This window comes from Sycon ciliatum, chromosome 5 (genome assembly GCF_964019385.1).
Source record: "Sycon ciliatum chromosome 5, ocSycCili1.1, whole genome shotgun sequence".
In the NCBI taxonomy this organism is placed as follows: domain Eukaryota; kingdom Metazoa; phylum Porifera; class Calcarea; order Leucosolenida; family Sycettidae; genus Sycon; species Sycon ciliatum.
Genome location: NC_088647.1, coordinates 16,731,104 through 16,756,988, shown reverse-complemented (window position 1 = coordinate 16,756,988; position 25,885 = coordinate 16,731,104). Strand labels below are relative to the sequence as shown.

The window sequence follows — 25,885 nt, the reverse complement described above, 5'->3', positions numbered from 1 at the left end:
TCCCAGTTCGCCGATGATGCAGCGTTGTATGCAACCACCAGAGAGAGATTTGAGTGCATGACGTCCGAGTTCATCTTGTGTGCACAGCGATGGGGACTGACCGTCAGCATTAGGAAGACGAAGGGCATGGCGGTGGGTCAACCAACATCAGTTGATCCCGTTCAACTCGGTGGTGATAGCAGGATTGACATGGTGGACGGGTTCCGGTACCTTGGCAGCGTGCTCTCTGCTGACGGAACGGTGGATGCGGACCTCGCTGCTCGTTCGGCGCAGGCGTCCCGGCTGTTCGGCGTGCTCAGGTCTCCGATATTTCAGTGCGTACATCTCTCGGTCCACACCAAGCGGCTGGTGTATCGTGCTATCGTCCTTCCTGCTCTTCTCTACGGTGCAGAGACATGGCCCATCAAAGCGGGTCATATTCGCCGACTCAACACCTTTCACCATCAGTGTATTCGCACAATTCTCGGTATCTCTCGTCGTGAGCAATGGGAGGAGAGATTGTCGTCAGCATCGCTGAGTGAGCTGGCAGGGGTGGACGTCGACATGGCCGATGTGATCAGGAAGCACCGCTTGCGGTGGCTTGGTCATGTTGCACGGATGAAGGAGACCCGGCTGCCCAAGCAGATGCTGCCCTGCAAACGCCCGCAACATGGTCCCAAGAAGCGCTGGCGGGATGTTGTGTCCTCGGACTTTGCTGTCATCGGTTTACCTGAGGCGGACTGGTATGACACAGCGCAGGAGAGATCCACCTGGTTTCAGTGTTGTCGACAGAGGGTCGAGAAGGAAGCCCCAGACATCCCGTGCCCCAACTACCGCTGTGACAGAGTGTTCCGTCGTCCTGGTGACCTCAAGCGGCATGCGCCATACTGCAGATTTCGGGTTTAGAGCCTCAGCGTGAGGAAGCCATCGCTATCATTGCTACGGCAATGGGCGTTCAAGGTTCAAGGTGTGTGTGTGTGTGTGTGCGTGGGCACGTACATGTAGAATGCTGCAGAGTCGGAAATCAGATCAGATGAAGAAGGTAATGGCATGCACCAGCGCACAGCCCAGTTTTCCCAGGCCTGTGTCCCGCAGATTACGCTATTACACAAACGTGCAGTTTTGTGCATAATCGCCGTTCATTCTTATTCTGGCGCAAGTTCCGCGTTGACCTCGCGTAATCCTTGAAGTTTTGATTTCAAAGCCCAGAAATACCGCGCAATCACAGCCACTCTGTGTTTCCAGTCGAAGCATGCTGACGAACTTTTGAGTTTCGGCTGATAGGTCTACAGAGAACTGGCCAAAGAGTTGGCATGCCTCACCAGGGTGCTTAACCAGCGCCACTATCGGTGCACTTCTTGCAGAATTCTACAGAATTATGTATAGTGTATTTCTGTATACTAGTACACAATCATTGCATAATAGTGCACAATCATTGCACAATCATTGCACAATCATTGCACAATCATTGCACAATCATTGCACAATCATTGCATAATCATTGCACAATCATTGCATAATCGCCACCCCCCCCCCCCCCCCTCTCCACGGCCCATGATACACAGTTATGTACACTGCTTTTGGGCCACATCATTGTGCGCATAATTAAATATTCGAAAGATTTGACTGCTCCAATCACAGGGGTAGCCAGGTCTGGTAATGACTGGCGTGCGCCGCTACATGCTGGCCTACAAGATTGGATTTCAATGAGCAGCACTCTGCTTTGCAGTCGCACACGCCGTCACACCATGAACGCAATTTCAAAGTACTTCAACTGGGAATCCGTGCAATGTTGTGCAGTGGACTGTGATCATTTAGATGTTACGTGCAGTAAAGCCTACACTAAACAGCCTAGTGCACAGTACACAACTCACAGTTCCATCTTCAGTGGACACAGCAAACACTGTAGCTGAGAACGGAGACCAGTCAAAGTCGGTCACAGCGTCAGTGAAGTCGAATTTGAACAGCGGCGAAGAGAGCTTCTCGCCGTCCCAGAGCTTCAGTGGTCCGTCGGCGCTGCATGTGGCAAACATGCGGGGCTGGAACGGGCTCCAGCGAATCGAGTAGATGGCGTTGCTGTGGGCTTGAAACGAGTCCAGGAACGTGGTGCTGTAGGTCTTGGAGCACTTGTGGACGATGCCTTCTTCAGTGCCGACCAGATAGATGTTGTCCACGACCGGGCTGAAGTCGAAGCAAGTCGCCCGTGCCAGGTCGTTGAACACCTCGACTTCAACACCCTTCTTGGGCGTTGGCTGCGGTTTGTTGAGCAGGCGAACAGTGACGATCTCCTGCCGCTCGAGCTGCATGCGGATTATGGTCCAGCAGGGGACGTGGCCGTCCGAACTTGGCTGGCTGCTCGAAGCTGAACGAGCCGTAGCCGACGGCAAAGAGGTCTGGGTAGTGCTCGTTGTTGCCGATGGTGGTGACGGTCATCTTCTTGGTGCCATCATAGGCGAATCTCCACAGCGGCATCAGAGTACCGATGGGTTTGCGTGAATCGTCCAGAGGGTCCTTGTAGTACTTGAAATCTTCCCCAATGCCATCATACGTGTTCTGGTTGATCATGCGTTCGATGATCTTTACCGCTCTGGCCACCGGCCGGCAATCCTCCGGTCCCATCGACGATGACGTCATACCCAGCTCATCGTCTCCCCAACGCTTTGCCGTCTCGTCGCGGCCGCCCTTCTTCTCCTTGGCCTCCTTCTCGCGCTTCTGCTGCTCCAGCTCCTCGGTGTACGCGTCGTAAATCTCCCAATGTGTGACGCTCCACAACAAAGCCATGCAACTGAACTTTCGATTCATGAGACAAGGTTTCACTAAATCCGTCACGTGGATCCGACCTTGGCAAATGTTATGCTGTCTAATGGGAATCGGAGTGTAGTGCCATGCAAAGCTGGTAATACTACACGTATACAAAAACTCCTTTCTCACAGTTGCACTTTCCTGTAGGACGACGCATCCGACTAGCAAGCGTGGCTGCTTGAACACCTTGTGTGCACTATGCAGTAGGACGAATACATGCGACTTGCAAGTGTGGCTGCTCAGCAGCTGCTCCTAGTGTTTCGCCTTCTTCTTACCCTTACCTTTGCCACCTCTGCCACCTTTCTTGTTCTTCTTCTTGTTACCACTGGCCATATCGGCTGGCTCCCACACCCAGGCGATGACTTCGTTCATCTTGCGCAACTGGCTTTGGCGTGACGTCTTGCGCACGCCCCTGCGCAGGTTGGGCGAGAGTTTGTACGTGTGTATGTTGCCATGATCGTCGCCGGCAATGAGAAGCATCTGCGAGGGGACAAAGTGCACCTTGGTCAGGCGATTCTTGCTGTACGGTATGACGTCCTGCTTGCACAGCGGGTTGTACTTGTCAATGTCCAAGTCGTACACATGGGCCTGCACGCGCACACCAGCATGGGACAAAAGCAAGCAAACGAAACAGCGATTGTTTTTCAATGGTTGTACAAGTGTGTAGTGGGTGATCTGCTGGGATATGTGTTACACATAGGGTGTGCTGTGTTTCTTGCTGGTGGCGACTTGTTCTTAGACATACAATGTCGAACAGCTGTAATGTTGTGGCATACTTCCGAGCCAGGAAAACATCTGATCCTAGCGCAATACATCATGTACTGTCGTGGACATGGAAATCCGGTCGCACATCTAGCGGCCTCAGGGCGCCACAGTGGCCATGCAGCCATGGGTGAGCAGTACATGCATGACCTGATGACATACATGTAATTATTATGCGCTGCAGCACACTGGTCGCATCGGATCAACATGATTGTGCACTGTTCTGTAGGCGCGCAGGCCCTGGTCAATCGACTGGATTCCCATGTCCACCTGTACAAAACGGAAAGATAACTGCAGGAGCGTCCCTTTACAGGGCCCCCGGTGATCAGCATCACAACTAAGGCTGAGTCGGGTAGCATTTTCTTCAGGTATCGGGTTTGGCTAGTTTTCTACGGGTAGCAAGGGTACCCAATCGGGTGGTGTTTCCATGGTAACACCACAATGCACCCCTTCCCTTACAGCTACACACTGGGTAGACATGCGGAGTATTACATAATTTTGTACACGTGCACTGTACATGATGTCATCTGCGACTTCGGGTTTTCGGGTACTATTCTCTCCCCTTGCTACCCGAGGTCCTCACGGGTACCCGGCTACCCATGAGGACCACTAATCACCCTATCGTCAAATGCAGGGAGGACAGGTCTATCAGATCATTGCTATTTGCACCTTCTTAAAACGCGATCAAATCCGCGGCGCACACATTTCGCGTTTTCATGAATTGGGCTGGTTCACGATGAGAAACGTTTGCGATCGTATCTCTTCAGTTGGACCTTACTGTCTACGATCAATGTACAGAGCAGTGTGCGGAGATTTATTTTCTCAAATGTGTGATGGTGGTGAAAATAGGGAAAATGAATCTCTAGCGAAAGTTTCTCACTTTACAGTAATCTAAACATAAGTTTTCTAACAGTAGTCATGACTCATATCACTGGTGATACTTCATGAAAAAATAACTCAGCAATGCATTTTCCGGGGATCTGGGCAAATCTTGCTGTGTCCCAACCAGTGCAACTTCAAATCCTGTCGCTCCATATTGTTCAGCGAAGCACTAGCCAGATAGTTTGTGCATGGTAGCGTGGCCGAGTGGTCTAAGGCGCTGGATTAAGGCTCCAGTCTCTTCGGAGGCGTGGGTTCGAATCCCACCGCTGCCAGGATTTCTTTTTATACTTTTTTAATTTTTTTACTATCATCTCAAAGGTTGTGGACATTGAAATCCAATGGGATGACCGGGGCCGGCGCCCTTACCTACGTTACTGCTTCTAGCGCGTACGTGCCCTGTAGTTCACGTAAACACTGGAGAAATGGACCCGCTGTGTTTGCGGCTGCAAGGCCAGCGCCCCGTGGCCGCTTGACTTCTCAACGAATGTCAATGTCCGCTACAGTATTATTGGTCATGCATAATCAGGTCCAGAGTACATAACCAGAGTACGCAGTTCCGCATCCAGGCTCCATAAAACTAGATCACGCCGAGTTTTTTTGTTCAGTCATCAAGGATCTTCGAAAACTCGCCATATTGGCATAGATTATCCCTTCGCCGTGACTGCGCTCACACAGATAGAGTCACCCGCGACCAAGTCAATAATTCAGTGCTGGCTTACAGGTTGACCCCGATGCTCCTATTCCCACTATTTCCTCCCTACCTCCACCAGCAACTACATTGCACTCCCTGATCATCACCTCATCGACTGTTCACAAGTATATTGCAAGACTGCCTCTGAACAAATCCCCCGGAGCTGATAGGATCACCAATGAGATCCTCAGGAAACTGAGCTACTCAATTGCCCGCCCACTCTCCATTCTTTTTAACCTTTCCCTCTCCTCCGGCACATTCCCGTCACGATAGAAGTCAGCCACTGTCATTCCAGTGTACGAAAATAAAGGCGACAAGAACAACCCGTCTAATTACCGACCAATCTCCCTCCTGTCCTGCGTCTCCAAACTGCTCGAGAGAATAGTGTACGACCGCTTGTACGACCATATCTCCCCTCTTCTTCACCCCGCACAATCTGGCTTCCGCCGTAAGGACAACACATCCCCGCAATTGTCCCGCATAATCCAAGACCTCTGCTCCCTAAAAGACCAGCGGCAGGTCTCCTGCATCTGTTTCTTCGACCTCTCCAAGGCCTTCGACACCGTGTGGCACAAGGGCCTGATCGCCAAACTTCGTGCCCATGGTGTCTCCGGCTCCCTACTCGCCTGGATAACTAGCTACCTCTTGGACCGAAATCAGTGCGTCACAGTAAATGGAACCTTATCTGATCCCGAGTCTGTGACATCCGGAGTGCCCCAGGGCTCCATTTTAGGTCCCCTGCTCTTCCTCACATACGTTAATGACCTCCCCTATTCAATTCCCAATATTTCTTTGTTTGCAGATGATACCACTGTCCTTGCTTCCTCCCCATCTCACGCCACCCTGTACCCCAAAGTTCAGACCTGTATCAACGACATTGTTCACTGGATGAGCACTTGGTACCTTAAGCCAAATGTGACCAAAACCGAGCTCCTCCTTTTTCCCCCTCCCACAGATCCAGTGTCCATCTTCCACTTTCCCGATGATCCCGGTCACCCTATCTCTGTAGCGCCCCACCATAAACACCTTGGCATTGTCACAGATTCCGCCCTCTCCTGGTCTCACCATGCTGATCATGTGTCGTCCAAAGTATGCCGATCTGTCGGCATAATGTCAAGTCACTTGTCCCATTTGCCCCAAAATTGCCGGATTCATTAATCATACATTCTTCCCCTCTTCACGTACGGCTTCCCTGCCTGGTCCACCATTAACAAAACCCACATAGGTAAATTAGAAGTTCTCCATCGCCGTATACTGCGCATCATATTTCGTACTGATCGTTATATCACAAATCTAGACTTGTATGCTGCTGCATCCACTTCCACTCTGAAACATTACCTTGATGCTTCCAAGTGCACCCTGGCACATTCAATTTTTCTTGACAAGCACCCTGCTCATTTACAGTCCCTTAATTGGTTCAATTCAGGTGGCACCACCCGAAGCTGCGTTCGTCTCCCCCTAGCTAGGTCTACCCTATTCGTAAATTCCCCTTTCTTTTCCTCCTACTCCACGTGGCTCCAACTGCCTCCCAGTGTTAGACAAGCTCCAGATATGCCCAAATTCCGTACCCTCGTCAGACAGCACTTCAGTATCTCCCAGTAAACAAAGTCACAGCCACCACTTCCGCTGCATAGCTCGCTGAGCATCCCATTGCTTTTTAAGTAGCTAATCCCTTCCCACTTTGTGTACGTGCTCTTCATTTTCTTTTTTTCTCTTCTTCCGTGGTTGGTCTCACCCTCTCCTCAATTCAATTGGCTGTCTTGACATGCCACGAGGTGCAGAAATAAATAAATAAATAAAATAAATTCCCTGTCTTTACCCATTGTGCAAACTCAAGCTGGACACAAATCCATTTAATCATTCCTTGGTGCTGACCGCTCCCGAATTCCTTCGCACTATATCCCCAATTCATTTTGCCAGAAACTTAACACATTTATTCATCGTGGGCACCCTGTAAGAAGACCTTAGGGTCTGTTGGGAATGCCCAAGTAAAATAATACAATACAATAGATTCAGTGCTAAATCGCTAAGGTGATAGCGGGAAGTCCGCGTTCGTTTTCACCTCCTGTATGACAAGCAGCAATGTGCAACAGAACTGACTACCTTCTTGATACGGTAAAATGACCATGTGAAGCAGTGCGAGCTCTCGATGTGCAACAAAAGTGATTCACTTTGTACTATGCTGTTCATTAGACAGCCACTGTTTGCTATTTCCACCATGCAGCTTCCCATCATACTGGAACTCAACTTAAGGTGGCAGACGGGTCAAAAATCGAAAAAATCGAAAGTTGTCAGAATGTGTTCATTGATATCTCAAATGAAAGGTATAGCTCTGTAGTGTATGTTACTGAAGTTTTAGCATCGTCAGACCTCTCTGTGTGGCACTACAGCCCGTCAAAGTTTGCCCTTTGCGTTGAAAAATTCAAAATTTGAATTGAGAATTTATTGGAAATACATCCGGCGTAACCTATAGTAGGGACTTCAGACCACGTGACTTCTTGGCCCAAAAGCGTGCAAATCGACGCCTGCACAAACCGTGTGATGGTCATATGTCAAGTCGTGTAAAGAAATGTGGAACCGTTTTTCGAAATGAAGGAAGTCTTGTACAGTTGGAGAAAGTTTCGGTTCGTCTTGTTGGAGCTTGCCTTCGTTTGGGACCAGCAAGAATGGAGCTGTTACGTTCATTTTTGACGGAGATACGTATGCGGATGGAAGGGAAAGGTGAGAAACCATATGATCCGTCCGGGTCCCCTTCTTGAAAATGTGATATTCGTATTCTACGACCTCGAATTAGTCTAGATAGAAGGTAATCTTTATTGTTTTCACCTTCCAGAAGACCTATTTCTTGCATTATTCCTCTTTGTACTTTGCCGTGCAGCGCCGCCATAGTCACAGTATGGAAAGCAGCGAGAAGTATCCTGCGCTAAAATTGATGCTGATGTACAAATTGAATTGCTCTTGGCTGTTTCGGTCCCTGCCTCGATTCTTGTCTCCAATGCTGTTATGCTCGATCCGGTTGAGCTCCGCAAGAATAGCTGAAAGAGTGCCGAACTGGGAGATGTGCTGTATTGTTGCTATTTGCTGTATCTCTGCTGATGATGATGTGCGTGCTACGATTACCCCAGCCAATACAATGTCCTGTATATGTACATGTACATGTTGAGCTTAGTTAGTGCCTCTTCCGTGATCATTCTTTTTCTTGACACCAACCACGCCAACAGTCCGAAGCTATCTCAGGACTGTATTATCAATGTCTCCTGTTACTACCCACTACGTTGTAAACCATACTATTCAGCTATTTCATGCGGAGAATCAAGATTGTTTTGGATCTGGTGTGCGGTTGCTATGCGTTGCCAAGGAAAGTGGGTTCTCTCAGTTTGACATATCTCTCTGATCTCAAATGTGTGGGACGTTTGTCGGACAAATCCGGTGATAGGCGATGACTATTTTGCTTGTAACTTTAGTTTCCTTTGTCCGATTTAGAAAAACTGAAGACCAAACTCCTCAGGAAGCTCTAACCTATCCAAAAAGCAAAACATAAGCCACAGAAAACCGATTTGAAAAAGTGGTCTGAAGTCCCTACCTATAGATTTATAGCAGTTCCAGCGGTTTTACGCTGCCAGGGGAACCATGCTGGTCATTCCTCGCGCGGATGAGCGTCATGAACTGATCCACATCAGTTCAGCTGCACAATGTAGCTGGCTCAGGCGTAGGCGTGGGCGTGCGTGCGTGCTTACAAAAATACTCAACAGTTGCGACCAAATTGTCACGATCGCTCTGACTGTTTTTCCGGATGTCCCTCAGCATCTCACGCAAGTATCGTAAAGGAAGGAAGAAAGTATCATCTAAATTTAGAGGAAATCAGTGGACAAAGAAAGCGGCAGAGACCAGAGCAGCGCCACCTGAAGCTGACGACGTGTTTGAGGAATTAGATGCAGATGCATCGCACAGAAAGCTCGTAGAATTTTGTTTTGAAAGTGACAGCAGTGCGTCTGACTATAGCAGTTCCGGGAGTGATCAAGAGGATGGCGAAGAGGCTGGACAGCGGCGGCTAGTTGACATCTCTTGCCTGAACACCTTGATTTCGTCGGCATTGTGCAGCTCTTGTCAGCAGCCCACGCTGAGTATTGTTGAAGACCAGTTGAAAGGTTTTGTTCCGCATGTCAGTTTGCAGTGTGCCTCATGTGGTGAAACCGTAACTCAGGCTCTGGGTGTAAAGGGAATACAAGGTCGTCATTATGACGTTAACAGGAGAGCTGCACTGGCTATGAGATGCATCGGAAAAGGGTACTCCGCAACGACGACGCTATTTGGCATTCTTGGATTGCCGCGTCCCATGTCCAAGAGCACATACTATGAGCACAGCAGTGTTATGTGCTCCAGTATTGAAGCAGTGGTTCAGCAAAGCATGTTGAAGGCAGCTGAGCAGGCTACTCTTAGTAATCCCGATACAGATCATCCAGACCAAGTTGCTGTGACGATTGACGGCACCTGGATGAAACGTGGGTTTTCTAGTCGGTACGGCATGGTGTTTGTTATTTCGTGGGAGACGGGCCAAGTTCTGGATTTCTGTGTTCTGAGCAAACATTGCAGTAGCTGCCAGCGTTGGAGGTCCGACAGGCGTTCTGGCAAAGTCTCCCAGGCGGAATTTGAAGCGTGGAGTGCGGATCATGTGTGCGATGTCAATACTGCTGCTTCATCTCCGGCAATGGAAACTGAAGGTGTAGTGACACTGTTCAATCGCTCAGTCGCTACCAGGAAACTGATGTACACCACATACATTGGTGATGGTGACAGTAAAGGCTTCCAGGCAGTTGTCAATGCCAAGCCATACGGAGACGTAGAGATCACGAAGGAGGAGTGTGTCGGGCATGTGTCGAAGCGCCTGGGCAAGGCATTGCGTGAACTCAAGAAGAAGAAAACACCGCTGAGTGATGGAAAGCCGCTTAGTGGTCGAGGGCGCCTGACAGATGATCTATGCGACTCACTGCAAACATATTACAACTTAGCCATCAGGAATGGTGCTCAACTACCTGGCGACCCAATCACTAACATGGCACGACTCGTTTGGGCGTCAATTTGCCACCGGGCTTCTACGGATGCAAAGCCAATGCACCAGTTCTGCCCAACAGATGACGATAGCTTTTGCAAGTGGCAGCAGTGGAAGGCTGGGAAAGCACCACCATATGTTCATCGAAATCCCTTACCATCTGCAGTGTTTGAAGCCGTCAAGCCGATATATCAACGGCTAGCGGACAAGCCACTCTTGGAGCGCTGCCGACGTGGAGCCACGCAAAACCAAAACGAAGCTCTGAATGGTTTAGTGTGGCAGTATTGCCCAAAGACTGGTTTCTGTGGTGTTGAAACTGTCAAGGCATCTGCTGGACTTGCTGTCATCAAGTTCAACCACGGCTCCAAGATGTTTGAGCGTGTTCTTGAAGAAATGGGCTGCGCCACGTCTAGCAGCACCTCGACTAGGCTATCATGCATGGATGCTGATCGCCTGTATTTCTCCAAGAGAAAGCACTCCACAGAAGAGAAAGAGGCTAGGAAAAGAAGAAGAAGAGTCAGGAAGGGTCTGGAGGAGGATACAATGGAGGAAGAGGGAGTCACCTATGCTTCTGGTGGCTTTTGAGCAGTTTTCGAGTGGAAAATGTAGTTGAGAACACTTAGTTTAGATAGCAGAATATTCCTGTTTTTTGCCCTATTCCGGCACTTTGGGACACTCTTTGACTGTTGAGACTCAGTTTTAGGTGTAGAAAACTATACATTTTTGGAAACTGTGGTGCATTTGTGTCATCATGGACCACAGTTTACGCCGAAAGTTCCTACTGCAATGGATTTTTGTTCCATTGAAATGTACCTTATCTATGCGCGATCGGACATTTGTGACTTGATCGGTGGCTAGGCTGATTGTTTTAGCTTTTGGACCAAGTTGTTTTGGTCCATGATACTTTCAATAGCCGGTAGGTTACTCTTGGATCTTTTTTTGACAGGTTGTTGTCATTTACGTTGTTGTATTTTTGTCCCGAAGTTCGGCTATTTTTCGCCCGTCATCTGGGAAATTTGGTTGACGGTGAAATGATGATCGACAAACACAGCTCATTGGGTAGTGTCCTATCTGGAATCTGTTCGTATAAGGATTCAGTGTTGAAAATTTGAAGTGAATCCATTGATTTGTACCGAAGTTCGGCTCGATGAAGCTCGTTTGAGTCTGAAAAAAGGTCGCGAAACCCTCCTGTACGACAAGCAGCAATGTGCAACAGAACTGACTACCTTCTTGATACGGTAAAATGACCATGTGAAGCAGTGCGAGCTCTCGATGTGCAACAAAAGTGATTCACTTTGTACTATGCTGTTCATTAGACAGCCACTGTTTGCTATTTCCACCATGCAGCTTCCCATCATACTGGAACTCAACTTAACCCCTTGAGCGCGGATGACGTACTAGTACCGGCGTCATAACACACACACAGTGCCCCACAGATCGGACGTACTAGTAGTACGTCAGGCGCTTATATACAAACTAATGGCCCGTATCTTTAGTCTTCAGGTCTGTTAGCCAGCCGGTCCAGGGTTCAGTTCCCAGCTGTCGATGTAGAGGGGACGGCTCGATACCGGGACGCTTTGACAGCCAAATTTGTATAGACCCAAACCGATCATCAGCGTTGATTTTTCACTCGAAATATGTTTGTGGAAGGAAACTGGCATGTTGAAGTTTGCTCTGGGGCCAGAGTCAATCGAACTGAGCCACTACTTTGTGTTGACCCATTGCCTCCAAGTTGCCCAATTTTTCGCTTCAAAAAAGTTCAAATCAGAGGTGGCTCCAAACCGGACACGTTTTAGAGTGCACGTCAAATTCACTCTGCGTCTGAAATTAGGTAATTGCTATCGCTCCACGACGGCCAGTACAGAGTAACAATAAGCCTTGTGTGTGCTTCCATTAGTTTTCATTGGTATGCGGTGCTTTATTGGCGAGGGGCGAGCCGCTGTTTACCTGCGACAAGAAGTTGATTTTTCGAAAGTCGTAAAACTCAAGTCGCAGTGCGAAGCAACACGTCAAAAACTCTTTTGGCTCGGAGTATAACACATTGTAGTCTCACTGTGACATATGTTTTCTTAGGCCTCGGTCACACTACGGCAAAAATGCTGCGTCAGCGTCAGAATCATGAGCTTTTCCATGGCAACTGACGCAACGCGGCAAGTTTGAGCGTCAAGCTGTGTTCACAACTGGCGCGTGTACGCGTGAAACCACGCGTTTGTGCGTATTTTTGCTGGCTTTTGGGGCGCCATGCGTACGGAAACGCGCCGAAATGGAACTTCCAACATGTTGGAATTTTCAGCGCGTATCAGGCGCGTATCAGCGTACATGCCAGTCACTTTGACTGGCGGGGTCAAAAAATTAGTACTCGAAGGTGTCGCACGAGCTAAATACGACTCGGATTGCTGTTTTTTGTGAAAGGCTGAGCGCGCGTTTGGGGGCGCATGAACCGCAAGCGTACCGCGTCCACGCGCCAGTTGTGAACACAGCTTAAGACGCTGCTGCGTCTGACGTGGGGAAATCGGCTGCGTTGCCGCTGATGGGAGTGACGCTTGGCGGAAAAACAGTGTCTTTCAAGTAAAATTAGTTTCAAGACACTTTGCTTGAGTTGAGCAGTTATTCGACATTCGTCTGTTCACGGTTTTTTTTGTTCGAGATGAGTCCGTGGACCTACGAGGCCGAGGCTGCTCTGCTCCGAACCTGGCGGAAGAGCGAGGCGTTTTCTGAGAAGAAAATGATGTCGAGAAAGGACCAGTTGTTTGAGTGGGTCATCGGCCAACTGGAGCCTGTTGACTTGTGAGTGTTGTGTTGTCGTCAAGAGCCCCAAAAAGGACAACCAGTATGACGAAGTCAGGAGAAACACAGCTGCGATGCGGACTTTTCTTGCCTGATCAATGACACTACAACTGAAAATGGCTTCAAATTCGGAAAGAAACAACAACGATCGTGCACGCGTGGACCTAGTACATGTACCTTTCGTCTTCTTGTAATCAAAAATCAATGAAAAATTCGAAAACTTTGTCCGACAATTTTTTTGTATAATAAGCAAAAGGCCGGTTTCCGTGGGAATCCGTGTCGTCATTGAGTTTTCCTGGTGGTTTTGTGACGTAGACAAATGCGTCAAGCCGCGGCAGTCATGAGCTGCAAAAAAAAACAAAACACTGTGTGACCCCACGTCTCCGTCAAGTGCTGCGGCTTGACGCTGCGTCCAGCTTCAAACTGCCGTAGTGTGACCGAGGCCTAATCAAAATACCAAGAGAGAAAGTGAATATTGAGTCCGTTCCGGTTTGCAACCTATGTCCTATTTGAAACCGTCCCTTCTACACGCGGCGATCAGCACAGCTCTTTTTTCTCTATTTTACGCGCACATACCACACAATTGGTGCAATTTCTCAAAAATTGACCTGAGTATGCCGCTCGGCCTGGCGTGCCTTGGCCGATTTTCGCTTTTGTTCTTGTTGTCGAGTACTGGTCTGGGTCCTATCTACCACTGCCTGTGGTTGTGGCTCCCAAAGATTTCATGACTTGACATAGCCAAGATTTGAAAATTTTCAAAAAAGACCATTTCCTTACGTGGTGCACTGACAAACAGCCCCGCGCTCAAGGGGTTAAACTTTGTCTTCGGGAAATCCTCAAATATAATGATAAACTATGACCTATTTCAAATTTGGACTTCACGGAGAATTTCAAAGCATTAGGAAATTAGAGGCCACGTGTCACGTACTGCTCTTTTCTCTCCGAAACACAACACTTGCAAGCCAGATATGGAAGAAAGAAAATATCATCAGTCACACCACTGGGACTCGAACCAGGGAACTTGCTATTCGCGAGCAATGCTCTAACCAACTGAGCTACAGTATGATTCTTATCCACAGTGATGGTCAATCTATCCTTCTTCGATCAATCCACATCTGGCTTGCATCATGCTGGCAACTCACACCAATCAAGAGCCTCTTTATTGGTGTGAGTTGCCAGTATGATGCAAACTATGACCTAAACAAAACAAAACTTCCCAGTAGGATGATTCTCCGGGAGCTGCACACTCTGGTTCGTGCACCTGCATACCGGGGGTAGCATGCCCCAGCGGTCTAAAGCACTGCTGGATTTAGGGCCGGGTACTACTACGCCTACGCTGATCTGCGGCACTTGGCTGCATACAGCGGAGCAGCGCAGTTCCACTGACACTCGCCATTCGCGGTACGAGTACCACGATCGTCTGTCCCTGCGGGAATTTGCGGAAAAAATCCTCGAAAACTTGCGCAAGAAATTGCGGCAGAAAACAACAAAAAATGCGGCGAAAAGTGCGGAACATGCCAGGAACGCGCGGAATTATTGGCAGAAAATTGCGGATTTGGGCCAAATCACGAAATTTGTTGTATCCTTAGAATCGCTATTTGCGTACTGTGGAAATAACCTACGAGCAGGATCATGGAAAGCACTGTATACTGCGTGAAAAGTGCAGAGAAATGTCAAAAGAAGTGCAGAAAACAACAAAAAACGCGGAAAATCGCGGATTTTTCAGAAAATCGCGGGTCTGGGCCAAAATCGCGAAATTTGTTGCGTCCGTGGAATCGCGATTTCCTGGAGGGACAGGATCGTGCTCCACGTCCATGTTTCATCTGCCTGCACGCACACTCTCACGAAATCAAAATATTAGTGTCGAAACGAATATACCGAATATTCGAATGTTCGTTTGGTTTGTCACATTCGAACGAATATTTCTCACGGCGAATATTCGCTAACCGGGTATGCAGAGTTTACCGGTCGACTTCAAACTTCCGTAACTTCGCGAATACTTGACCGAACCGCTTCATCGAAACTTCCATCTGCATTTGAAAACTCTCAGCTGTCGTCTCGAAGCAACCCAGACGCGATCCAAGGTCTGGAATGGAGTTATGGCGGTCGAACGAAAGATCACGTCTTGAGCTGTTTTTTGAGCGTGTAAAAGGTTCTTCAGCTGGGGATTTTGTGACAATATCCAATAAAATGACTGAGAGGAGGGCGTGTGATGTCATCCGTGTTAACGAAAGAATATTCGTCCGTTCGTTCGTTAAGCCAAAGAATATTCGGCTACTGGGTTTTGATATTCGTTTCACAACTACAAAAAATCCTCGTGTTTGTTCGTTGTGCCTTTATTTATAGTCTTTCAACCAAACAGGCAATGGTGCCGTCTCACCAGGCAAGGAGACGACTTACGTGTGATGGAAGACGATGTCGATATCCAATCTGTATGGGCGCAGGAAGCGTCAAGACGTGAAGTAGACGCGCTGCGCAGCCGTGTACGCCAGCGGGAGCGAGCGAAGGGCCACAGCGGACAGGTGGGGTGCTGTCGCTGCGCTGCAAACGGTGACCTGTGCAGAGACTGTAGATGCTGCGGCCTCAAGCAGCCCTGTACAAACTGCAGGCCAATGATGGATGGGAAATGTCGCAATCCGCATCCACCTCGAGCTGATGATAGAGGTCTTGTGCCGATGGCGGCGCACTCCAATGGACCAAGCGACTGTACCACAGTGGTTCATGGTTCCTTGGGAGGTGCTGACTCCAGCTTGGCACAGCGGCGGGGTATTCCTGCTTGCCCAGTGCCGGTTCTACCTGGACATGAACCAGTGTCGGGCGATCTCATTCTCTCTTCTGCTGGCCGGCTGGATAGGAGCCTCGATGCACGGTCTTTACCGGTAGCTGACAATGATGAAATGGACAATACTAGAAATGACAAACAAATTGAACCCTTTAAAACCGGAGCTGATACCAACTTACCTGATGGACAGGAAGCGGTTGATCCGCATTCCGCTGTCGACACTTTTGCTCCGGTATGCTCGCCGGGCGTGTATGACACCGGTTCCTTGCCTGGGGGACCTGTGCGTGGTAATTCGGTACCAGCCACAAGTGACTTACACTCTGCTTCCCGGGAGACCAGGGGGCACACGTCCGGGGATGCTGTTGAAGTAAATACCGCTATGTCGACCTTGCGTGTGCAGGGCTCAGCTGATGTCCGGACTGGCTTGGATCTGCCCCAGCCGGAACCCATAGCTAGCTCCGACCCGTCGTTCAGGCTTGGTGATTTGTCTGCAGCGGAGACAGCTGGAGCCATAGAGGCTGCATATAACAAATGTGTTCACTTTCGCCCGAATGCTTTCTCTGTGCCGTCTGGAAATATTGGAAGACGATTTATCACAACCTTGACATCGTTCTATTCCTGCTTCAGAGATGGGGAATCGTATGAAATGATCGCACTCAAGATTGCAGCCGTCTACCAGATGCTAATGCTGCAGAAGCCGGACTGTGACAATAATAAATATGGTAAAATACTTGAGCGCCGCATGGACCAGTGGTCGAAGGGAGATTTTGCAGAGCTGCAACGGGAAGCGGACACCATACAGACCTCTCTTCTATCGTCCAAGAACAAACATAAACGTGATTCAGTGGGTCCGTCGGTTGACCCTGCTAGGCGTTTTGCAGATTATGTCACCGCGGGCAAAGTGGGCAAGGCGCTCCGTGGCTTGACAAGCGGTGATGATGGAGGCGTGCATCAGTTGGACGACGAGATTGACGGACGCACTGTCCGGGATATCCTGAAAGACAAACATCCACCCGCAGAGCCGATGAGCGAGGACGCCGTTATTGGTGGTGATCCACCTGCTCCACCTCATCCGATCTATTTCAGCAGCCTTGGACGTCAGTCGATTAAGAGTGCAGCGCTCGGTACGCAGGGTGCTGCGGGGCCGAGTGGTGTTGACGCCGAGAACTGGAGGCATTTTTGCGCTAGTTTCTCTGACGCCTCCCAGGGCCTTTGCGATGCACTAGCATCGTGTGCAAGGCGTTTAGCCTCCACGTACGTGCACCCAGCATCTTTGTCGGCTTTCACTGCGTGCAGATTGATAGCGTTGGACAAGCAACCCGGTGTCCGGCCGATTGGAATAGGTGAGGTCGCTCGACGCATTATAAGCAAGGCCATCCTCTCCGTCGTAGGCCAAGCCGTTCAGGAGGCGGTTGGGTGTATACAGCTATGCGCTGGCCAGGATTGCGGTATAGAGGCGGGAATACATGCGATGCAGCAGGCCTTTGAGCTGGATGACACCGAAGGAATTCTGATGGCGGATGCAAGTAATGCGTTCAACAGACTAAATCGACAGACTTGCTTAAGAAATGTTCGGCACTTGTGTCCATCACTTGCTACCGTTCTTATTAATACCTACCGTGATCCAGCTCATCTCTACGTGGACGGTGAAAGTATCCTGTCGCAAGAAGGGACAACACAGGGTGATCCCCTTGCAATGTACATGTACGCGTTGGGAATAATGCCCTTGATACGTTTGGCGGATGAGGCGGGTGCGGTGCAGTCATGGTTCGCGGACGATTCATCCGCTGCTGCTCGTCTTCGCAGACTCCGTCTATGGTGGGACATAATGGACAAGAGAGGACCGGCATATGGATATTACGTAAACCCAAAGAAATCGGTCCTTGTCGTCAAGGAAAGGTGTTACCAGGAGGCGACTGAATTGTTTCGAGACACTGGTGTAATGATAACGGACGAGGGATCACGATATCTTGGCGCAGCAATCGGAAGGGACAGCTTTCTTCAAAGCTATATCAAAACAAAGGTGGACGAATGGATGGGGGAACTGAAGAAGCTAGCAGTATTTGCACAAACCCAGCCGCAGGCTGCGTATTCTGCGTATGTGACGGGCCTCAGGGGTAGATGGGCGTTCCTCTGCCGTACCATGAAGGTACCCGAACCCATGTTCCAACCGCTGGAGGACATTGTGAAGTCTGAACTGATTCCCGCCTTAACTTGCCGTGCACCCCCAGGCGACACTCTCCGACGGCTTATGGCTTTGCCGTGTCGTCTGGGTGGGCTCGGTTTGATTAACCCTGTGTCCCTATGCCAACAATACGACTCGTCGGTTCGGATGACCAACCCTTTGTCTCGGAGAATTTTGTCAGGGGATGGCTCCATCGGTGACTCGGTAGTGTTAATCAGATCGGCCAAGAGAGACGCCAAGGCATCTTCTCGACGTCATCAGAAACTGGAATTCGACGCGATATCGGGCAGTGCGTCGGAGTCGCTACGACATGTCATAGACGTCGCGAAGGAGAAAGGGTTGTCGAGCTGGCTGACGTGCCGTCCACTTAAGAAATATCATTTTAATTTAACAAAGGGAGAGTTTTGGGACGGACTCTGCCTCCGTTACGGATGGACACCGGCCAGGGTACCGTCACACTGCTCTTGCGGCCAAGAGGCAACTGTCGCGCATTCCCTGTCGTGCCCCTATGGAGGGTTTCCCTCCATTAGACACAATGGTATTCGGGACGTCACGGCCCGGCTGCTGGACGAGGTGTGCACCAGTGTGTCCATCGAGCCCTTGCTGCAACCGCTGACGGGGGAGCGTCTTCGCTACCGGACCGCAAATGTGGAAGACCGTGCCCGGTTGGATGTCGCTGCCAATGGTTTGTGGGGCAGTCGTTTTGAGCGTACACTTATTGATATACGGGTTTTTAATCCTCACTCACGCTCAAATCGATCTGCACCACATACTATTGTGTATCAGCGACATGAAAAAGAAAAGAGAAGGCACTATGAGGAGCGGGTGAGGCAGGTTGAGCAAGCCTCCTTTGTTCCGGCGGTCATGTCAGCCAGTGGCGGAATGGGTCCAGCATCAACAGCACTGTACAAACGAATTGCTCATCTGTTGGCGGAGAAGAGGGGTGAGCATTACTCTCATGTTATGGCATTTGTTAGATGCAGGATTTCCTTCAGCCTTCTGAAATCCTGTATCATGTGCATTCGCGGTTGTAGGCGTTTAAATTTTGGTTTGAAATTTGCACCCTCCTGCGGAGCCCACGCTGCTTTGGCAGTGGCGGAGGCTCGCTTGCCGACGTAACCGGCGGAGATCATCATGAACAATGGACTGACTAATTATTCACTTGTCCTGTCTTTATAAATAACATGTTATTGCATATGGTCTTGGTTTAGTTTTTGGCCTTTTTCGTGCTTTGGAGTTGATAACATTTTCCTCACTAAAAAAAAAAAAAAAAAAAAAAAACTTACGTGTGTTCTGGCCTGCGCAACGAATTAAAATTTGAATTTGAAAATTCTCGCAACAATGCAAGTACGGAAACAGGTCGGGCCGCGACCGCGGCTCACAGTTTTTGATCAAGAATCGTAGCGAAACCTCGCGGTGAGCTGCGACCTCGCTGCACCAGCTCGCGCCGCGGTCACTATGGTAATGATGACGTTTCATGTCGGGGATGACGTGCAGCGGAGCCATAGTGGAACCCGGCCCTTAGGCTCCAGTCACTCCAGAGCATAAGTTCGAATCCCAGCAATGCTGACTTTGTCCTGTTTGGTGAACTACATTATTCCATTCAATAGAATGTGCTAAACTCCCATTGTACGTCTAAGTTTCCATAGTGTAGCGGTTATCACGTTCGCCTAAGGCCCCGGTCACACATGCACTTTTTTTGGCGGTTCCGCCAAAGCGTAACTTACGCTTCCGCCGTTGCCTCGGCAACGGCGGAGGCGTAAGTAACGCTTTGGCGGAAAGTTTGGATTTCGCTACGCCAAAAAAATGCGAGCGGAGCCTCCGCTTTCGCGGATCCGCTTTGGCGGAACCTGCATGGTGATCAGCTTTGGAGTTTGGTGTGCTACTTCTGCACTGAGTTCTGGTGTTGTTTGGTTGCCGTTTGGTATTCAGTTTTCATATTGTTCTTCTTTGCCAATGAACTGTACGTTCTGGAGATCTCGCAAACAATACTGCATCGTTATGAGTGGATAATTGGTGAGGGAATCCGTCTCCCAACTCATTGGCCCCGATCGCGGACGATCTCCAACTCTCTCCTTCTCTCTCCAAGCGTCCACCAGAGTATGCAACACTAGGACTGCAACCAGGGAGTAGTAGAGTACTCTGCCACACCCTCACTGCAACTGCAGGCATCCACGCAGTTGCTGGGTCGATGATGGATCATGGAGGAGGCAACGACACCCTGCTATAAAACTATTCGAATTTGATATTGATGTAAACTAAACTAATATTCAAATACACCCGTGCTGGGCCGCAGTGAATGTGCCCCAAATCCACGAGTGTACTTGACAGGAGACATTCAGCAGCCTGTCAGCGATCACGATAGCTCTACTTGTACAAGCGAAGGTCGCTTCAACTCGGACAAGAAGGAGGCAACGACACCCTGCTATACAACTATTTGAATTTGATATTGATGTAAACCAAACTAGTAATATTCTAATACACCTGTACTGGGCCGCAGTGAATGCGCCCCAAATCCACGAGTGTACTTGACAGGAGACATTCAGCAGCCTGTCAACGATCCACGATAGCTCTACTTGTACAAGCGAAGGCCGCTCCAACTCGGACAAGAACATCTAAAATTTCATAGGACGTGCTGCATTTGCATTCTCTCCGCCAAAGCGGAGCATTGAGGAGCAGAGTAGTCTACATGTATGTGTGACCGCTGCATCGTGTGGTACGGTCCGCCAAAGCGGCTGCGGTAGTTCCGCTTTCCGCCTCCGCAAAAGCGGTGCAAGCTTTTCATGTGTGACCGTGGCCTAACACGCGAAAGGTCCCCGGTTCGATCCCGGGTGGAAACAATGAACTTTTTTTTGTCTTCTGGCACTCTGTAAATGGATGGATTTATCGTGTACATTACAGTCCATTCAGAAAAAGATGGACTTCTAGCTTTTGGCCATAAATGGGTCAAACGTTGAGTTTTTTTAGAATTTTTTTCTGCAATCCCCTATGGAATCCTCTTCCAATTATGTTTCTAAAGTCTATTTCTCCAAAAAGCAAGCCGTAACAAGAATAGTATTTCGGCCAGGTTTTGCCCCAAGAGCACTGAATTGGGAAAGACCATCAAAATCCAGACCGTTTGATCCTGCCTGCAACAGTGCATTGTACGGTTCGGACCCCAGTTCAGGTACCCTTTTTGGACCCTTTTTCAAATTTCAAACTTCGCATCACTGTCCTGTACGATAAAATCTTGAAAAATCGCCAAATACGGGAGCTCACCAGAGCCAGGGCCCATCTTTTGTGAATGGACTGTACATCAAGAGTACATAAACCAGAGTGTGCAACTTGGGATGGTTCCTGTGGGAGCGTAATTCGTGCACTACGTCATTTCTGACGGCATCGTAGGCCACAGGTACGGTGAAAAGTTGCGTAACCAGTCGCGGTGGTGCAGGTCACTGAGTTTGTCCTGATTTCGTTTTTTTGATACGGATAGCCTGGTGACTTTACTTGTCGGTGGATGTGGCAGCGTACAGAGTCACACAAAACACCGAAATCCTGAAACAGGACGTCTAAAATCAAGCAAACTTGGCTGATTTCCGGGCTATGAAACATGAAAATTTGAGCTGTACGCAAGTCGCGGCTTGGCTGACCTCATCAGGGTGACGTAGTGCACGAACTGCGCTGTTTCAGATCTGATATGCACAGTTGCACACTCTGGTTTAGGTACTCTTGATTACATGTATATCACGATAAATCGTGGCATGTTCATCATTAGTTTTTTCCCCGTGAAAACAAATTTCTTGGGATGACGCAAAGTACTGTCGTGACCCACGAGTCAAAAGACTTTAAGTAGCAGTGCTTTTCCATTCCCGTTACATCATGCATGGTCCAAAAACCCATCCGAGCCGAGGGCTGCATGAGCCGTGGTGCTGCTTTCAGCTCCTGGGTCGGATTTCTTTTGCCACGCGTGTAGTTAAGTTGCATAGTAGCATCTCACCGTTGTCACTACTGTGCAGTAACTTGAACCTGTCAAGGCGACTAGTGTAAAAGCCCGGATGTATATAACGAAGTAGGATGGAGAGCCAAGGATTATTTATAAAAAGTAAAAAGGACCAAGGAACTACAAGTTACACTATAATGTCCACTAACACCACCAGTTACTAAACAATCAATGGTGGTGTTAGTGGACATTATAGTGTAAGGCTGTACTCACACTACTTGAATGTTTGACGCGAATGTCGCGTTCAAAACTAGACAAAAGTACTTGAAAAAGCCTTTCCAAGCACACTGCACTCCAGTGACGACTTGAAACATTTTTGTCAGCAAATTACCATGGAGAAACATGATTGTCATGTGGTAGTTTTGCAAATCCCGAGGCTGCGTTCCTTCAATTTTTTTGCGCTCGATCAACTTATTTGAAATTTTCAGTTCATGAGAAAAATAGAAACAGTCATATCTTGCTTGGATCGTGGAGTTCATTCGCCATGCCTCGCGAAGAAGTAGCACATCGTGGACGTCGACGGATGAAGAGGTTTCTCTCCATAGCTCGATGAGCTTCTTCTCCAAGTCGTCAGAAAACACTACGCGAGGCATGATGTCGGTACAAAAGAAATGCGACAGAAACGGCAATCAAAACAACGGGAAGCTACTGGAAGAAAGAGGACGGAAAATACTCGGAAAAAACACCACAGAATTCAGAAATGACAGGCAAAAAAAGGAAACTACAAGTATATGTACAGGAGCAGTACGACCACGAGGAAACAGAGCATGAAAAATACTCTGGAGCCTTTCAACGTACAATAGTACCGGTACTCCGGCCTCCTGACCACAGCTTTCCAAACGGCTTGAAAGCAAAAAACCTCGTAGAAGAGGGTTCCGTTTCCGCTGAAACCTTTCAAGCGGCTTTCAAGGGCTTTTTTCATTTTCGCAACCGTCACCGTGGCAACATTCACACGTAAGTCACTTGTATGCGGTTTTTCAAGTAGTGTGAGTACAGCCTAACTTGTAGTTCCTTGGGCATTTTTACTTTTTATACAACGAAGTGCTAATTTTAACGAGTTAACGATGAGAAATCTGTTGTTAAAATAGAAATCCTTATACAAAAACCGATACAGTACTGTTCCTATTGAGCGTTGAGAACGAGTCAGAATTGTTACCTTTTGTTCACGTAAACCAGTCAATTTTAGGTATTCGTTGTATATGCGCCTCGTTAGAATAATGGTTTTTACAGTAATCCGTGATGTATATGTATTCCCAACCGGGTCACAAGTGACCCAGTGTTCTTTTTCCAACGGATCCAAGTACACCCCAACCGGGCCGCTGACCCGGCTCACCCGGCTCTGGAGCAGATACTGGTACCCACATTGAAACACCTCGCAGCATACAGACAAACATATGAGCACACACGTGCACGAGTGAGCACGCCAACACACGCTCACACGCTCTCACACACACACACACACACACACACACACACACACACACACACGCACACACATACACACACACACAAACACTCACAAACACACACACACAAACACACCATATACATACAAACACATGGAATTCGCTTACATATCCGTTCATTGTGCCGGCAACAAACACGGTTGACGAGTACGATGCCCAGCAGAAGTCAATCACGGGGTCGTCCAGGTCGAATACAAACAGCGGCGTCTCTGGCCGCTCATCATCCCAGATCTTCACGCAACAGTCCACTCCGCACGTCGCAAACACACGCGGCTGGAATGGGTTCCAACGCACAGCGTAGATGGTGAAGTTGTGCGCTTGGAATGAGCGGATGTAGTTCTGCTGGTAAAGCGTGGACCACTTGTGTATGATTCCCTCCTCGGTTCCTATCAGGTACACGTTGTCCAGGGTGGGGATGAAATCAAAGCAGCTTCCACGCGCCAAGTTCAGCTGTTTCTCCGGCTCCATCCACGGCTCGGGGATGATGGGGATTTTCGCCTTGTCCTTCAGCTGCATGATGGGGGTGATGTTGCGCCGTGCGAGCGCGTCCTTCGTCACCGTCCACTGAGCGATGAAGCCGTCGGACGACACGCTGAAGAAGTTGAGACGGCGCTGCGGGTCGTCTTTCTGCCATCGCACCTGCCACACCATGTCCGTGTGCCGCTCTAGCACAGGGCTCTCGCACAGTATGGCGTTGGCGCTGGGCCGACGGGCGTCCAGGACGGCCACGCGTCCGTCCAGCATTCCGATGCACAGCATGTGGCACTGCTTGGGGTGCACGTCCACGCTCATCACGCCGCTCGCCATGTCCATCACGTGGTCGGGGAACGCCGGGTTCTTCAGCGTGTGCAGGCACACCGACCCCTCGCCCACCTTGTCAATCAGGTCCACGCTGCAGTAGGTGGCGACGAACATGTCCGAGTAGCGTGGGCACAGGCAGAACGACTTTACCGCTATACCGAACCCGTAGTTACCCTTCACGCTCCACAGGTGTAGCAGCGTGCCGGCCTTCTTGTAGCCTGCCGTGCCGTCGCGCGGATCGTCAAAGTACACCATGTCGTGAATGCGATCGCGCACGCCGTTCTGCGTGACCATGCGCTCCATGACCTTGGCCACCTTGCTGATGGCCGAGCAATCGTGCTCCTTCACCGGCTCCTCGGCGTCACCATCATCATCACCACCCTTGCCCCCTATGCCACCTGTCTTCTTCTTCTTGCCTCCTGAACCACCGCTGGGCTCCAGGTTCTCCAGCTTGATCGTGATCTCAAGCTCGTCTGGCTCTTCCGGTAGTGGCTCAGGTTCCGCCGCTGCCTGCGCCTGCGCTCCGCCTGCCGGCTGGCGCGCACTGGCAGCCGCTTTCCGCTTCTTCTCCGCTTCCAAGCGCGCTTGTTCCTCGATGCACCTGTCGTAGATCTTCCCCTGAGTGACACTGTCTGAATAGCCGGCGCGCTTTGGCGGAACGGTCATCGTCTCGCGTGTCGATGTAAACGATGTATCCAAGGTTTGAGTTTCACGATCGATGTAGTTGAACTGGATCAATAGCTTCGAGTCTCCGCCAGTATCGGCAGTTGCGGCAGCACCGCCGCCCTCTCTGGATGCGTCCGCATTCTTCTCCTTTGCTCTCCTGGTCGACGATTCCTCCCCGTCATCATCCTCATCGTCGTTGTCGTCGTCCTCTTCCCCGTCACTCTGCTCGTCCGGGTCTAGCGAATGCGAGAAACGTCGGGATGTGGTGGTGGTGAGCGAGCCGCTTCTCTCGTAATCTAGAGCGCGCGAGCGTTGTCTTTCAGCCTCTTCTGAATCCGCCCGAATGAGATAGCTGGGCATCTCCCAGTGGACGACCATGTGCTCCGTAATACCGATAGACTTGTAAGCGCCCTCCTTGTAGTTGTACCGTGTTACGTTGGACGGTAATCGAGGGTTTGTGGCCTTCAGCACTCGGGTTATGACTTCGTTTAGCTGCGCCTCCCGTCTGGCCGCTGCCTCTTCTTCTTCTTTGGCCCGGCGCTCGGCTTCTTTCAGCTTGGCGTTCTCCTTCTCTCGATCCTTGGCTGCAAGTGAAGCAACGGCCTCACGTATCAACTGCAGGTTATCTTTTTCGATACTCATGGTTGAGGGCCAGGAACGTTTCCCGTCGACCAACCCAGACAGAAACTACTTGTTATGAGAGAAAGGAGAGGAAATGGAGTTCTGCAGGACGGTAGAGCCGACGCAGCGGTTGGCTCGCAATAGTCCCTTTACCTGGCCTACACTGGCTATAGCCAGCACCAAACTGTCAGAGTGTCTACGCAGCTGCGCTGCGTGCGGGTCTACAAAAAAAAGTACAGAGAAGTAGATCTATGTGTGCTGCTTGCTCGCAATGCGAGATACGTAAACTGGAGTGGAGAGTGGAGACAGGACTAGACTGGAGGAACGGATCTACATGATCATCATTGGAGTTTTGGAACGGCGCAGCCAGTAGACGGACGCTACTTGTAAGTAAGTAATTAGTTGTAGTTGTATAGTCATGTAGATCTACCT

At 49.6% G+C, this 25,885-nt stretch overlaps 1 protein-coding gene, 1 non-coding gene and 1 pseudogene across 2 annotated transcripts; 1 reads left to right on the top strand and 2 right to left on the bottom strand.

Moving 5' to 3' along the window:
- The window catches only part of LOC135817850 (dynein intermediate chain 2, ciliary-like), a 5,774-nt pseudogene extending 2,742 nt beyond the window's left edge, over nucleotides 1–3,032 (bottom strand).
- LOC135817848 (dynein intermediate chain 2, ciliary-like) lies at nucleotides 2,965–25,885 on the bottom strand. Its single transcript, XM_065331124.1, has 2 exons — nucleotides 23,474–25,885; nucleotides 2,965–3,369 (listed from the first exon to the last, which is right to left on the bottom strand). The coding sequence occupies exons 1-2, from the start codon at nucleotides 25,472–25,474 to the stop codon at nucleotides 3,034–3,036; spliced, it is 2,337 nt and encodes a 778-aa protein (XP_065187196.1). The 5' UTR covers nucleotides 25,475–25,885; the 3' UTR covers nucleotides 2,965–3,033.
- Trnal-aag (transfer RNA leucine (anticodon AAG)) lies at nucleotides 4,616–4,697 on the top strand. Its single transcript has one exon. It is a non-coding gene; the product is annotated as a tRNA-Leu (tRNA).

Coding starts and splice junctions, on each gene's coding strand:
- LOC135817848 (XM_065331124.1), bottom strand. CDS start 25,474: ATGAGTATCGAAAAAGATAACCTGCAGTTGATACGTGAGGCCGTTGCT. Junction 3,370..23,473: donor CCGGCACAATGAACGGATAT/GTAAGCGAATTC, acceptor GTGCGCGTGCAG/GCCCATGTGTACGACTTGGA.